Below are 14217 nucleotides of genomic sequence, written 5' to 3' on the forward strand. Positions count from 1 at the left end.
ACCCAGGTCTGCCTCTGTATACGACGTATTAGGCTGTGCCAGAGGTGCAGCCTGATAGAGTGCCTGTCAGTATCATACTGACAGCACAGTATACTGTACTACATAAGTAATACAGTGTACCATGTCAGCAATCCAAGGATTGCAAATCACCCAAATAACGAGCAAGAAAATGATAATTCAAGTTTTATTTAAAAAAACTAGTTAAAAAACACACACATCATTTTTTTCCCATTGAAAAAAAGGCTTCTCAATGGAATAAATAAAATCCTTTCCACATATTTGATATCGCTGCATCTGTAATGACCCAAACTATACAATTTTCAATTCTTTATCCTGTATGTTGAAAACCATAATTTTTTTTGTAGAGAGACTGTTGTATGCCTTATGTAACCCAAAATATGCAAGAATCAAGCCCTCACACAGATCCGTAGAAAGAAAGTTTAAAAAGTTAAAGGTATTGGGATCTGGCGATGCAAAAACATATATTTTTTTTTAAATAAGGTTTTTTAAATGTGCAGAAAGTATAAAACAAAGAGAAAAAAAACTATGTGTACTTTGTATCACTGTAATCTTACTGAGCCAGAAAGTAAAGTTACTCTGTTATTTATGTCACCAAGTGAATGTCGCAAAATTTAGAACATACAAAGTCAATGGCAGAAAGAGTTAATAAAACTTAATCAATGAGTTAGGTGTACCCCAAAATGGGGCCATTAAAAACAAGTCCTCATAGAGTTACATCGATGGAAAAATATAAAAAAGTTCTAACTCTTAGGTGACGATCAAAAATTTTACAAAATTGCTTGATCACTAAAGTGCAAAATGCATAAGGGGGGGAAGGGGTTAAAGGGTGTTTTCCTGCTTCAAGATGTTGATGGTCTCTTCTCATGAATGGTGAGGGTCTGACTCATGGCAGCCCCACTGATCGGCTGTTTGAAGAGCCTGCTCATGTAATCACTCCAGTCTGATGAGTGTTGACTGTGTTCCAAGTGGTGGATTATTGTTTTCTATGCTTTTAACTTCTTCATTCATTTGTGCTGTGTTATTCTCCATTACAACAGAATAGCTGGCAGTTTTCGAGCTAATCAGGCACTCTTCAATGCTCTACCAGTTGAAATGTTTCATGCTCTTCACGGGCACAATTAAAGGAATTTTCTTGCAAAAAAAAATATTGTTGAACTATCCTTATGATCTTTGGGGTCTGAATGATCTGGATAGATCATGAATATTGTACTACCAGGAAACCCCTTTAAATTAGGTCATATGGACATTTAAAATCCAGTTTATTACAGAACTAATAAGTGATAAGGTAAAGCGTCCCTAATTAAGAATATTCACGGTATGTGTGGGATTAGCTAAAATATAACTTTTATTGATATGTCAATAAAAACAGGGGAAGAACAACATGACCTGAAAATCCCTAGAAAATGTTGGACAAGTGGGGTGGCACTAATCAAAGTGCTCAACAAAAATAGTGGCGTGTGGAAACCACCATGTGTATAATGTCCCACCCCCACTCTGTAACCAAATAGGGATATAAAAGAAATGTGTCCTAATTGGGACACCGCAGTGTCTATTACCCCATGCACACTTGTGTCTCCAAGCTCTCTATGGACTAGGGCAGTATCAGCTGCGGATGATTCGTTCTAATGTGATTCTCATCTTAGTTCTTCATAGTTGATCCTGGACCACCATTCCAGGCTTATGGAGGCAATTTGATATTGGGACACATTTCTTTTATATCCCTATTTGGTTACAGAGTGGGGGTGGGACATTATACACATGGTGGTTTCCACACGCCACTATTTTTGTTGAGCACTTTGATTAGTGCCACCCCACTTGTCCAACATTTTCTAGGGATTTTCTTTTGTTCTTCCCCTGTTTTTATTGACATATCAATAAAAGTTATATTTTAGCTAAAATCCCGTTTACCAGCATGATGAAGCAATGAATCAACCATACTGCACATAAAGAAGACCGTAAGAAGCTGAAATGTGCTGAAGAAATATATCTATATGACTCTTGCTTCTAGTTTTCTTGATGTCAGGTGGAATACAGTAGCAAGCCATAGTCATGGGCACACAAGTGAGTTTTCCGTCCGGATGCCATGTGTGTAGTGAGCGCATAGCATCCGGACTGAATCCTGACCAATTCATTACAATGGGTCTGTGCTCCTGAGCGTTGTTTTTTTAAACGCATCATCTTTGCGTTCAGGAAAAATCGCAGCATGTTCTAAATTGTGCGTTTTTCACATAGCCCTGGCTTCTTGGAAGTGAATGGGGCTTGTGTGAAAAATGGATTGCACCTGGATGCAATGCGTTTTCCACTGATGGTTGCTATGAGATGCAGATTCTTATTCTTCAGTTTTTCATCACGTGCGTGAAAAAAAGCATGCAACCCTTCAAGTGTACTGAGCATTTTATGGAATTTAGAAACACTTGGCTGTGAAAATGAAAAGTTTCAATTCTTTCAATAAGATTTTGCTTTAGCCCCAAATTTTTAATATTAACAAGGGTTAACAGGAGAAAAAGCACCGCATAATTAGTTACCCATTTTCGCCTGAATACGGCAACGCCCCATACGTGGTAGTAAATTGCTGTAGGGGCACATGGCAGGACTCAGAAGGGAAGGAGCGCCGTATGGCTTTGCCACACAGATTTTGATGGATTGGTTTACAGACGCCATTGGCTTAGTTTTGTCTGTATGCTAAACAACTGCAGAAAAATCTGTGTTGTTACTCATATGCAAATGAGAAGTGCAAGCACAAGGAGGTGGGTCCACACGAAAAAGAGCAGGGGGCGGCACAGTCAAACAAGCACACAGTCAGTATGAGGCAATCACAGACGTTCCGAGGCCAGCGAGGAGAGAAGCGCTCGGCGGTGCACTGCTGCAAACAGTGAGTAGAGTGTAACAAATGTCGGTCAGTAGAAGAAACATGCAGCGGCACTCACCGGTATACGTTCAAACAGCTTTATTCAGCCACAATCAGGCCGGGGGTGGACAAGTCAGACACGCAATGGCAGCGGCGGCCGTTTCGCGCTAATTGCGCTTCATCAGGCTGTGCTTCAATGCGCGTCTGTGTCCGCACTTCCTTTAACCTCTGGTGCAGGGAGGAGGGGGTTAATCCTTTGGGCACTCAAAGGATTCAGCCTCGCTTCCTGGTGCTCAAACTTCTCATTTGCATATGAATAAAAACGCAAATATCTATGCAGCAATTCACCATACAGAAAAAACTAAGGTATTGTTTTATTCAGCATTAGAAGCCTTACCAGCCAGTATGTCTGGTCTAATAGGGTTAATCCTGGGGACAGAGCTGCTTTAAATCAAGTTATTAAGTTAAACATAGATTTTTTGGGTGATTTTAAATTTTTTTTATTTTGGTTTAATAATATGTCAAGATCTCACATGTTATTGAATATGATAGACTAGAGCTTACCTCATTTTATGGGAGACTGTTGAGGGCATGCTCTGTGACCTGTGCATAGGTCACTGTACAGGGGAGTGGCGATTAGACAAGCTTTGACAATCACCTATTGTAAAAGGTGAGTTCTAAGTTATATAAATATATATACATACAGTAAAAAGAACCCCAGTTCTCACCAGTGATCAAAGGTGGTCTGTCTCTTTGAGTGATTTGTTCCTGAACTGCTGTCGACTGGATGTGAAGAACTTCGGTTTGACGCACTGTTTTCATGAAACGTTCCCTCTGGCCGAGGTGATGGAACTGTAGATGAAAATATTTCCATTGATAGAACATATGTATTATTTAAGTGCATGCACTGATTAGCTGTCTAGTAGCATCTCCATACGGTACAGAGTAATACTACAAGTAAGGGTGGCTATACATATTCAATAGTGGAATGATCATTCAGCTGACAGCTATCTCTTCCAACTCCCTCCCGGCTCCCCTATACACATACACGTTTGGTGTGGATAACTGAATGTATGGATAACTGTGGCATACAAATATTCAACCAACAAACCTCAGGTTAAATGGGTTTTCGCACGAAAAATATTCTACATCTTCCCAACCAGCACCTGGATATGAATACTTTTGCAATTCAATAAAACGTTTCTGTATAGTGCAACCTGCTCTTCGTTTTTTACAATACTTTTCTGTCCACCTCGCCGAGATGGACGCACATGCTCAATTCTATCCTTCAGATGCCACCAAACATATCTTCTGTTAGCAGTTGTAACAGTTACAGGGAGAGAGCTGCAGAAGAAAGGACACACCCCCTGAGAAAGGAAATGCCCCTTGAGCTGCCAGATTGAAATACATCTAGCAGAACAATTGGAGAAATGAATGGGGAGATCTCTGGATCCATGTGAGGTACACGGCTGGTTCTAGCTTTGTTAGAAAGAGGTTGTCATTTACTATATGATGTTTCATTTTAATTTTTTTCATTACTCGTGGGGGGTCCCATTTTGTGGACCAGTATTAATCTCATGTACGTTGACATACAATGCAATAAGGTGAAATGACCATTAGTTTACCTCTGTAGAAGCTGCCAACCCGTCTAGGGACTGTATCAGTGTATGTATGACGATTTTCTTTGGAGGATGGATCATCTGGATGTGTGTCATGATAAGGTCCTCCCTACAAGTCAAAAACAGAACACAATTTATATGAAGGTCATATCTCTGTAGCCGGCTTTTCGGTACAATTTTCAAGTCATTAGGGAACACTGCCTAATTCTGAAGACTGCACTTTTCATCACAACAAATTCCGTACCAACATTGAAGAAGCAAGAAATGCTGTACTCGGATCAGAGGCCTGCAGAACTGGCCTGTGTGTGTATATATATATCTGTAGTGTTCAAAGGTGAGCATGCATTTAATACGGGAAGTAGTCTTCCAGTAGAATCACTATAAGTCACTATATGAAGGCCACCAATGTTCAGTATACAGTATTGTATACTACACTACAAACCGGATTCCAAAAGAGTTGGGACACTAAACAAATTGTGAATAAAAACTGAATGCAATGATGTGGAGATGGCAAATGTCAATATTTTATTTGTAATAGAACGTAGATGACAGATCAAACGTTTAATCCGAGTAAATGTATCATTTTAAAGGAAAAATAGGTTAATTCTAATTTTCACTGTGTCAACCAATCCCCAAAAAGTAGGGACAAGTAGCAATAAGAGGCTGGAAAAAGTAAATTTGAGCATAACGAAGAGCTGGAAGACCAATTAACACTAATTAGGTCAATTGGCAACATGATTGGGTATAAAAAGAGCTTCTCAGCGTGGCAGTGTCTCTCAGAAGCCAAGATGGGTAGAGGATCACCAATTCCCACAATGTTGCGCAGAAAGATAGTGGAGCAATATCAGAAAGGTGTTACCCAGCGAACAATTGCAAAGACTTTGCATCTATCATCATCAACTGTGCATAACATCATCCGAAGATTCAGAGAATCTGGAACAATCTCTGTGCGTAAGGGTCAAGGCCGTGAAACCATACTGGATGCCCGTGATCTCCGGGCCCTTAAACGACACTGCACCACAAACAGGAATGCTACTGTAAAGGAAATCACAGAATGGGCTCAGGAATACTTCCAGAAACCATTGTCAGTGAACACAATCCACCGTGCCATCCGCCGTTGCCAGCTGAAACTCTACAGTGCAAAGGAGAAGCCATTTCTAAGCAAGATCCACGAGCTCAGGCGTTTTCACTGGGCCAGGGATCATTTAAAATGGAGTGTGGCAAAATGGAAGACTGTTCTGTGGTCAGACGAGTCACGATTCGAAGTTCTTTTTTGGAAATCTGGGACGCCACGTCATCCGGACCAAAGAGGACAAGGACAACCCAAGTTGTTATCAACGCTCAGTTCAGAAGCCTGCATCTCTGATGGTATGGGGTTGCATGAGTGCGTGTGGCATGGGCAGCTTGCATGTCTGGAAAGGCACCATCAATGCAGAAAAATATATTCAGGTTCTAGAACAACATATGCTCCCATCCAGACGTCATCTCTTTCAGGGAAGACCCTGCATTTTTCAACAAGATAATGCCAGACCACATTCTGCATCAATCACAACATCATGGCTGCGTAGGAGAAGGATCCGGGTACTGAAATGGCCAGTCTGCAGTCCAGATCTTTCACCTATAGAGAACATTTGGCACATCATAAAGAGGAAGGTGCAACAAAGAAGGCCCAAGACGATTGAACAGTTAGAGGCCTGTATTAGACATTAATGGAAGAGCATTCCTATTTCTAAACTTGAGAAACTGGTCTCCTCGGTCCCCAGACGTCTGTTGAGTGTTGTAAGAAGAAGGGGAGATGCCACACAGTGGTGAAAATGGCCTTGTCCCAACTTTTTTGGGATTTGTTGACACCATGAAATTCTGATTCAACATATTTTTCCCTTTAAAATGGTACATTTTCTCAGTTTAAACTTTTGTTCCGTGATTTATGTTCTATTCTGAATAAAATATTAGAAGTTGGCACCTCCACATCATTGCATTCAGTTTTTATTCACGATTTGTTTAGTGTCCAAACTTTTTTGTAATCCGGTTTGTAGTTATTCTACGGTGTACCAGCCGAACTCACTGCATCTGTTCTTTTCCGACAACATGTTTAGTATTAGTTTCAAAAGCATAAAGCTTTCCTGATAGAAACACAGATGTGACCCATTTTTGGAACAACTAATGAACATTTAAAAGTGCACCTGTCCCCTACACAGAGCAGCTATGTCACACCGGGATCAGGTTTATAGAGCTTGTCAATGACAGATAGCATCGGCAGCCCTATGCTGTGAAGTGAACCAAATACTTTTAGATTCAACCTAGCAATACACCAAAAGCCACACTTCTTGGATTGATCAACTATTGCACTGTCCTATATTCTTAGGGGTTGTCCCATACAAAATATTGCAATTGCATGTAATTAAAAATTTAGTATAGCCACTGAGTTATTCACTGAAATCTATCTGTATAGCGCCACCTGCTGTTTGTTCTTTTTCTAAATTCTCTGTCTGGCTCACTGAGGTGAGCTGAGGTTGATGCACATGCTCAGTTCCATCCTTCAGCTGTCACCAGCTGCGGCAGAAAGGACACCCCCTAGAGAAATGCACAACACCTAAGCTGCCAGCTTGAAATAAATCTAGCCGAGCAAATTTCAGCAATACATGTGGAGATCTCTGGACCCATGTGAGGTACAGGGCTGGTTCTGGCATTGTTAGAAAGAGATTATCATGTACTATATGATGTCTGATTTTCATTTTTTACATTAGTCATGGGATAACCCTTTAAGCTGTAAGTTCTCAGTTCACATCATTGTTGCTCTTTCCGTTTTTCTGTTCCATCATCGTAACAGAAAAAATAGATCCGTTAAATTGACTAAATAACGAATACAAATGAAACCCCTCCTGCTACTATCCGTCATGCATTGACTTCAATGTTGAAAGTCTAAGTTAATTTCAAGCGTTTCGGTTATTTTTGATGGAAAGAAAAAGTCCTGCAGACAGTAATTTTTCTAACAAAAACACAATGCAACTGAGTCAACTGAAACAGAACACAAGGGGATAGCGGTCGGTACTGATGCCCTAAGGCAAATATAGTGAATCTGCAGCGGAAACTGTACAGCAGATCTGGCTGAAATCAGCCACAACAAAAACACCAGAAAAGGGCTGTTTTTTTAGGTGAACTTGCTGGTAGATACTCAGCGGGTCTTCTGCTATGATCAACCTTTTCATTGCAAATGTTGAAATGCAGTGCAAGTCAGTTTATGCTGCAGTTTTTTTTCCAGAGGGTGTAAATGAGATTTCTGAATCTTAACCGCTTTGCTTGTAGTGTAATTTCCGATCCTTTGCAAAAGAAATTCTGCTGCAGAGAATGGCAGCATTTACCCCAATGGTCCAATATATTACCTCTTATTTACATAAGCAGCCTATTCACTTGGTAAAACATTTAATGCCGTGATAAATTCTATATGAGCTTCACATGAATGGGAGCTTGTCAGCAGACACAGGTTGCCTACCCGTGGCTTCATGACATACTGACAGGTATATATAATTCCTCCACACCAGTTTTCTGGCTTTAAAAAGTCACAAAACTCAGTTTTTAGGCACAAGTTGCATTTTTATGCTGCACAGGTTTCCAAAAAGGGGATATAAGGGTGAGGTGTGGGTGGGTCCATCGTCTCCGACACACATTATTTATGGCAGGAACCTGGTAAATAACGACTGAAATCTACTTTCATTCTGGCACACGGACTGCCGTAGCAAAACGCAGGTCTTGATAAATCAGGGTCTACAGTATGTATCTTTTACTCTGAAATGCTGCAGATGGGCTCAGGGAGAACTGTCCACTGGATGATGCCCCCCTACCTCTCCCTCGCCATCTTTGTTTGATTGACAGGTTTCTTCATACACAAACAGGCAGAGACCTTTCAATTGAGTGGCACTGAGGGCAATGCTGGGCAGAGATATCATCAAGGGTTGTAGAAGTTCCAGAGGATGGCCAAACACCTCAACATCTCATCATTAAAAGGTAACCTGTCACTTTGAACAGGGTAGCTGATTTAGCAGGCAACATGTTATAGAGCAGGGGTAGCTGAAAATACCAATACATCGCATATGGGGGGTAATATGTCAATGTGTCTAATGGGGCGAATACTAATTAATTATGGAAGCGGTCATTAGTACAGGAGGAATGGGAAGCGGTGAATGCAGCGCTCCTCAAGCTCTGTACTCACAGCTTCCTGGTCCTCGGCCACTGGAGGTCTGAATAGGGGTCTTAACATTGGGGGACTGATCTGATTGTCTGAAAAGGGGTCTTATTAACATGCCGGTTTGATCTGAGGCCTGAATGGGGGTCTTATTTTCGTCCTCTAAAACCTAGGTGCGTCTTATGGGGCGAAAAATGCAGTCGATTTATGGAAACTGGTTCAGTATAACTTGTATTTTTTTATTTAAATGCCTTCACCTTGTATGCTTAGAAATCGAGTGGATGGTCCCATCAGTGATTGGTAACTATCTCTATGCACACTGATACAAGGAAGGCAGTCAGACACTGACAGGACCACCTAGACTCCTAAGAATAGAAATTGCTGAAATTTAAGTGAGTAAAATACAATTTATACTGAATCTTTACCCTTATAACTACCGGTATATATCAATCTTTAAGAAACTTAAAGCATGAGGCAGCACGCCAAAAATCATGACAACAGTGGACCTTCTTAATTCACCGATACGCAACATTTCAGCCCAACACAATGATACATTTCTCTCCCTCTCTCTACTGGTTATATTGTCTCTAAGAGTGTTGTAGATTTCTACTGGCCTCCAAAATAAAATCTATAATAATGTTTCTCCCATCCATTTTTTTACTTTGATAAACCATCAACCAGACAGGCTATAACGTAATATAACTTGGGAGCAGAATTCCAGCATCCCAACTATTCTTGACAACAAGGGTCCTCAAATCCTATTCTTCGCCAGAGTGCAAGATGAGCCTATGTCCCTAGCTCAAACAGCTATTCCCATCCCTTCCATTTACTGTGAATGTGACCATCATAGACAAATAAGACTAAGAGATAGCAATGCTCAAACTACTTTGTAGACAGTAACTTTTTCTAGACAACTAATACAGACCTAATTCTTCCACCTGAGTATCTGTAAAAGGTATACTAGACAATTAGCTATTCTATGATTGGTATAAAATAATATTTTGAGTGTGGGGGTCCTATAACACTGAGCACTTATATAAAGAACATGGTTAAGGCATCAATACGAAAAAGTACTATATTAGACATCATGAAAAGCAAAGAGTGTTGATAATTACCATAATAAAACTACTAATATCGGGTTCTAAAAGAAGAAAAAGGCAGAACGGTATATGTCCAGCAATGGGGTGCGGACCCCAGTAAACCAACCTAATGTCCCAGGGATAAAATAATAAAAAAAAGCAGCACTGACATCTCTCTTTCACTTTATTACTTTCACGTGCTGCCTTTTTTTGCCTCTTTACTCTGCACTATGAATAGATCTACATATACTGCACCGGATAGTATGTATTCTGACACTTGCGGTAACTACAATGCACAATGGCTAAAGTAAAGTAACCCTTAGACATCTTTTGAAGTAGTGCTACAGTTTTCCAGTGAAAAGACAGAAGCACAGTAACATTACAAAGGCACAAAAATCTTGAAAAGCAAGCAAGCATTTATTATTTTGCATGCAAATGAGGCAGCAAGCTGCTATATTGTATTCTCCAGTTTCCTATAGGTGGTATCTTCCAGGTTTTTTAAATGGTTACCATCCATCAATTCTCCTCATTATCCAAGACTGAAGACATCTATATTTGCTAGGGTAAGGCCACATGGAACTGCTAGACATGGTATTTAGCACAGAATTCAATCTGACTGTTAATGGCTGCAAAGTTTCATGGGAAAAAAGCTGTTTGCCCACAAAACCACCTGACCATCAGCAATCAATTAGAAAATCCCTTCGAACAGCATGTCAGCACAGGTTTTGGCTGCATCATGCCTGCATTTCAACTGCCTGGCCCATCGTTATGGCTTTACCCTTAAGAAGTGTATCTTAAGTTTTAAAGGGGTTGTCCGAGTATTTAATATTGATGGTCTATCCTCGGAACCCTCGCTAATCAGCTGCTTTGAAGAGGCCACAGCATCCTCACAGAAAAAGCACAGCACTGTCCATTGGATAGCGGCTTATTGCAGTCCAGCCCTATTCACTTGAATGGGACTAAGCTGTGCCTAGGCCATGTGACCAAAGAACATGACATCACTGGCTTTGGAAAAGGACACAGCACTCATGGACTACTGTGGTCTCTTCCAACAACTTAAGAGCAAAAGGGCCAGAAGTCGGACCCCCACCAATTAGATACTGATGACTCATCCTGAGGATAGATCATCAGTACTAAAAACTCAGACATCCCCTTTAAACTTGAATAGGGAATAAGAATCTTATTGGTAGGGGTCCAACCATTGGGACTCCAACCAATTTCAAGAACAGGGGTCCTCTGTCTCTTCGTAAAAATAGAATGGCAGTTGACCAAGTTTGTTGCTGCTCCATTCATCTCTACAGGAATGCAAAAGAGAAGCAAAATACATCACTTGGCAAGCTCCAACAGATGATTGAAGTGGCAGCATGTATTCTCAAACTCTATGCTGGAGATTGAGGATATGTTTAAAACATGGCGTAAACCCTTTATGGTAAAAGTAGTTGTAATCGCTGTCCCTCAAGGGTGAACCTTCTAGTTTAACTTCAATCTGAATTGGCATTGTGATTACAGGAGAGAAGGGGAAGGCAGATAAGTTCTACCATTCTCCAACATAAGCTGAGGTATCATAAATGAAGTTTGGTGAAAAACTTCTTATTGACTGCTTCAGATGTGCGTCATCTGCTTGCCCAGTTCTCTGCGTAGGTGGGAAAGGTTGGCCAAGAGTGCTCTGAGCTGTTTGACCTTGATGTACTTACTGCCTGCTGTTAGACTGGACAAACGTTGCCGCTATCCCCACTATCGTGCACATATTATTACCTTGAGACATACGAAGGACAAGGTACACTTTAGTATTATTGCTAAGCATTGAGGCCTGAATTTACAGATCAATGATGCAATATATTCAGATAATCAGTGCTAATTCCTGATATACCCATATTGGCAACGTTTAAAATTTTATTTTGGTTGTTGATATGCCTGTTTAAGTGATTCAGACCTCAGACTTTTGTCGCAAATGAAATGAAGTTGCGCCATCTCTGTTGGGCTCTTTAGCTAGAGGTCTTGAGTGGATGATCCCTTCTGATGGAGCTGGGTCAGCCTGCTAACAGCAAATAAAACAAATGGTTCATACAATTTGTGAAGCAAGACAACACATATATTACCAGGTGAACATGTTAAGCTTAAATAAAACATACTACATATAGGCACACTGCACAACAACAAACAAGATAGACTGAGTTTTAGTCACCAGGTTAAAAAACATTTGTCAAAAAAGCATCCTACATCTTAGGAATGATGATTGCAGTTTTAGCATAGAAGAGAAATAGGTTAAAAGCATCAGTAGGGTGACAAGTTAAAACTAGGAGAAAATTATAGAACCAGCATTATACTTTGTGCATTGTATACCATTGTTCCTTGGTCAAAGCGAAATAAGGAAGTTCTAAATAAAAAAAACTTTTTAATAAAACAATGAGTTATACCACCCAGGTTACTACTCAGATTTCCAACCCAATTATGGCATGGACAATGCCACTCTTTATTTTAAGCTAGTACTCCCTAAATGAGAATTCGGAAACCTCTTTTCCTCAAATTTGATTAATCTTGATCTACAGGTTATGTTGACATTCACATGCAGCAAGTTTGTCGCAAAAAGGTCTGCGATAATAAATCCATTCTAAATAAGCTTAGAATTCTGCAAGCTCCATTCAGAAGAAGGGCAACCCCTTTTAAAATAGGGGCACTGAGCCAAATCATATGATGCCCCCAGATCTCATTCCTGGAACACAGTTGACATTGACATGGAAACCTATGGCTACTCAAGCATTTCCCCTACAGCAGCCACTGCACGAGAAATGTAGTATTACAGGGACAACTCAAGCCACCCAAAACGGGAGCCCCTCTTACAGAGCAGCTCTCTATTCTGGGTCATGGAGGTAGGTTCTGATTGGGGGACTTGTCTTCATAAGATAACATCTTTCTTAATTTATAAAGCTCCCGAAATGTATTATCTTATTTCACAATCAAATATATACCAGAAGACTTAGTCTACCTGAGTGACTTTATTGATATGGGTGGTGTGTCTACACAGGAGATAATCAAACATCACAGTGGGTTGCCCTGCAGATGGCATGGGTAACATTGGTGATTTTCAATGGACAAACAGGGCAATTTCTGCCCATGAATGGGAGAATTAGTCTTGACTCTTAGGCCTATTTCACACGAGCGTGATGGATTAGGTCCGGATGCATTCAGGGTGCGTTCAGTGAAATTCGCACCATTTTGCAAGCAAGTTCAGTCAGTTTTATCTGCGATTGCGTTCAGTTGTTCTGTTTTTTCGCGCGGGTGCAATGCGTTTTGATGCGTTTTTCACGTGTGTGATAAAAAACTGAAGGTTTACAAACAACATCCCCTAGCAACCATCAGTAAAAAACACATCGCACCCGCACTTGCTTGTGGATGCAATGCGTTTTTTAAAGCAGCCCCATTCACTTCTATGGGACCAGGGCTGCGTGAAAAACGCAGAATATAGAACATGCTGCGATTTTAACGCAATGCAGAACTGATGCGTGAAAAAAAAACGCTCATGTAAACAGACCCATTGAAATGAGTCAGGATTCAGTGCGGGTGCCATGCGTTCACGTCACGCGTTGCACCCACACTGAAAACTTGCTTGTGTGAAACGGGACTTAATGTTTGACTGGTCAACTTAGCAAAATCGTCACCTGCAGATCTAACATAGATACATGTCTACACTGTAAAACAACCTCAAACTTCATATAACATCATGTAATATGTTATGTTCCTTGGAAACCAGGACATTCTTGACAATAACAATGTTATAATATATTTCCATTCAAAACCAATCTCAAGCATTTTGTCATTACGGGAGAGAGTACTAAAAAAGGTATGCAAGTTGTACAAGTAATTGGAAAATATCTTCACAACCCACACACTAACACCTACTCCCTCACACACCAAACACTAAGAGTGTTGCTTATTACCATAATACATTTGTTTCTGTTTTAAGGAAACCATTACAAATGGAACAAATACAGAATGGTAAAGCAAAGCACACATTGAAGCTGAGCACACAAAATGCATGATTATCAAAAACTAGGCTAACGCTCCATTATAAACTAATTCCACTGACACAAAATGATGCTCAGTGGTGCAAGATAATAGAGGTATTTTGCGGCAGCAAAGTTTCCTGTATTCTAAAATCTAATTATTATGCTCACTGGAAATGAATGGCCTTTACAGGGAAACTGTGTCCTGAAACTAGTTCGCAAATGATAACAAGATAACAATACAAATTGCTTAGGTGCAAAGTAATTCTTTAGTTGAGTTGTGAATGATTGGTAATGTGATGTATATGGTACATATAAACAGTGATACTGTGCTACAAAAAATCTGAATACTGGGGCAGATTCTGGGATGGGGGGGGGCTCTAAAAACTGAAAGGTGCAATCAGTCTCTAGAGTAAACTACTCCACTTTTGCCTTGCTAGATATCTCCCACCGTGTTTGCTTT

The 14217-nt window shown here is 40.4% G+C and overlaps 1 protein-coding gene across 5 annotated transcripts in view; it reads right to left on the reverse strand.

Annotated features, from left to right (window-relative positions):
* CDKL5 (cyclin dependent kinase like 5) overlaps nt 1–14217 on the reverse strand; it is a 402014-nt gene that overhangs the window by 23037 nt on the left and 364760 nt on the right. For 2 of the 5 annotated variants that reach the window (XM_044284003.1, XM_044284000.1), the window contains exons 14-16: nt 11684–11785; nt 4495–4597; nt 3598–3721 (exon numbers count right to left, since the gene is read on the reverse strand). In XM_044284003.1, coding sequence (XP_044139938.1) covers nt 3598–3721; nt 4495–4597; nt 11684–11785 — 329 coding nt within the window. Of the gene's footprint in view, nt 1–3597; nt 3722–4494; nt 4598–11683; nt 11789–14217 lie in introns of all 5 variants that reach the window. The other 3 variants (XM_044284002.1, XM_044283999.1, XM_044284001.1) reach the window with 2 other exon arrangements.

Source organism: Bufo gargarizans, chromosome 3 (genome assembly GCF_014858855.1).
Source record: "Bufo gargarizans isolate SCDJY-AF-19 chromosome 3, ASM1485885v1, whole genome shotgun sequence".
In the NCBI taxonomy this organism is placed as follows: domain Eukaryota; kingdom Metazoa; phylum Chordata; class Amphibia; order Anura; family Bufonidae; genus Bufo; species Bufo gargarizans.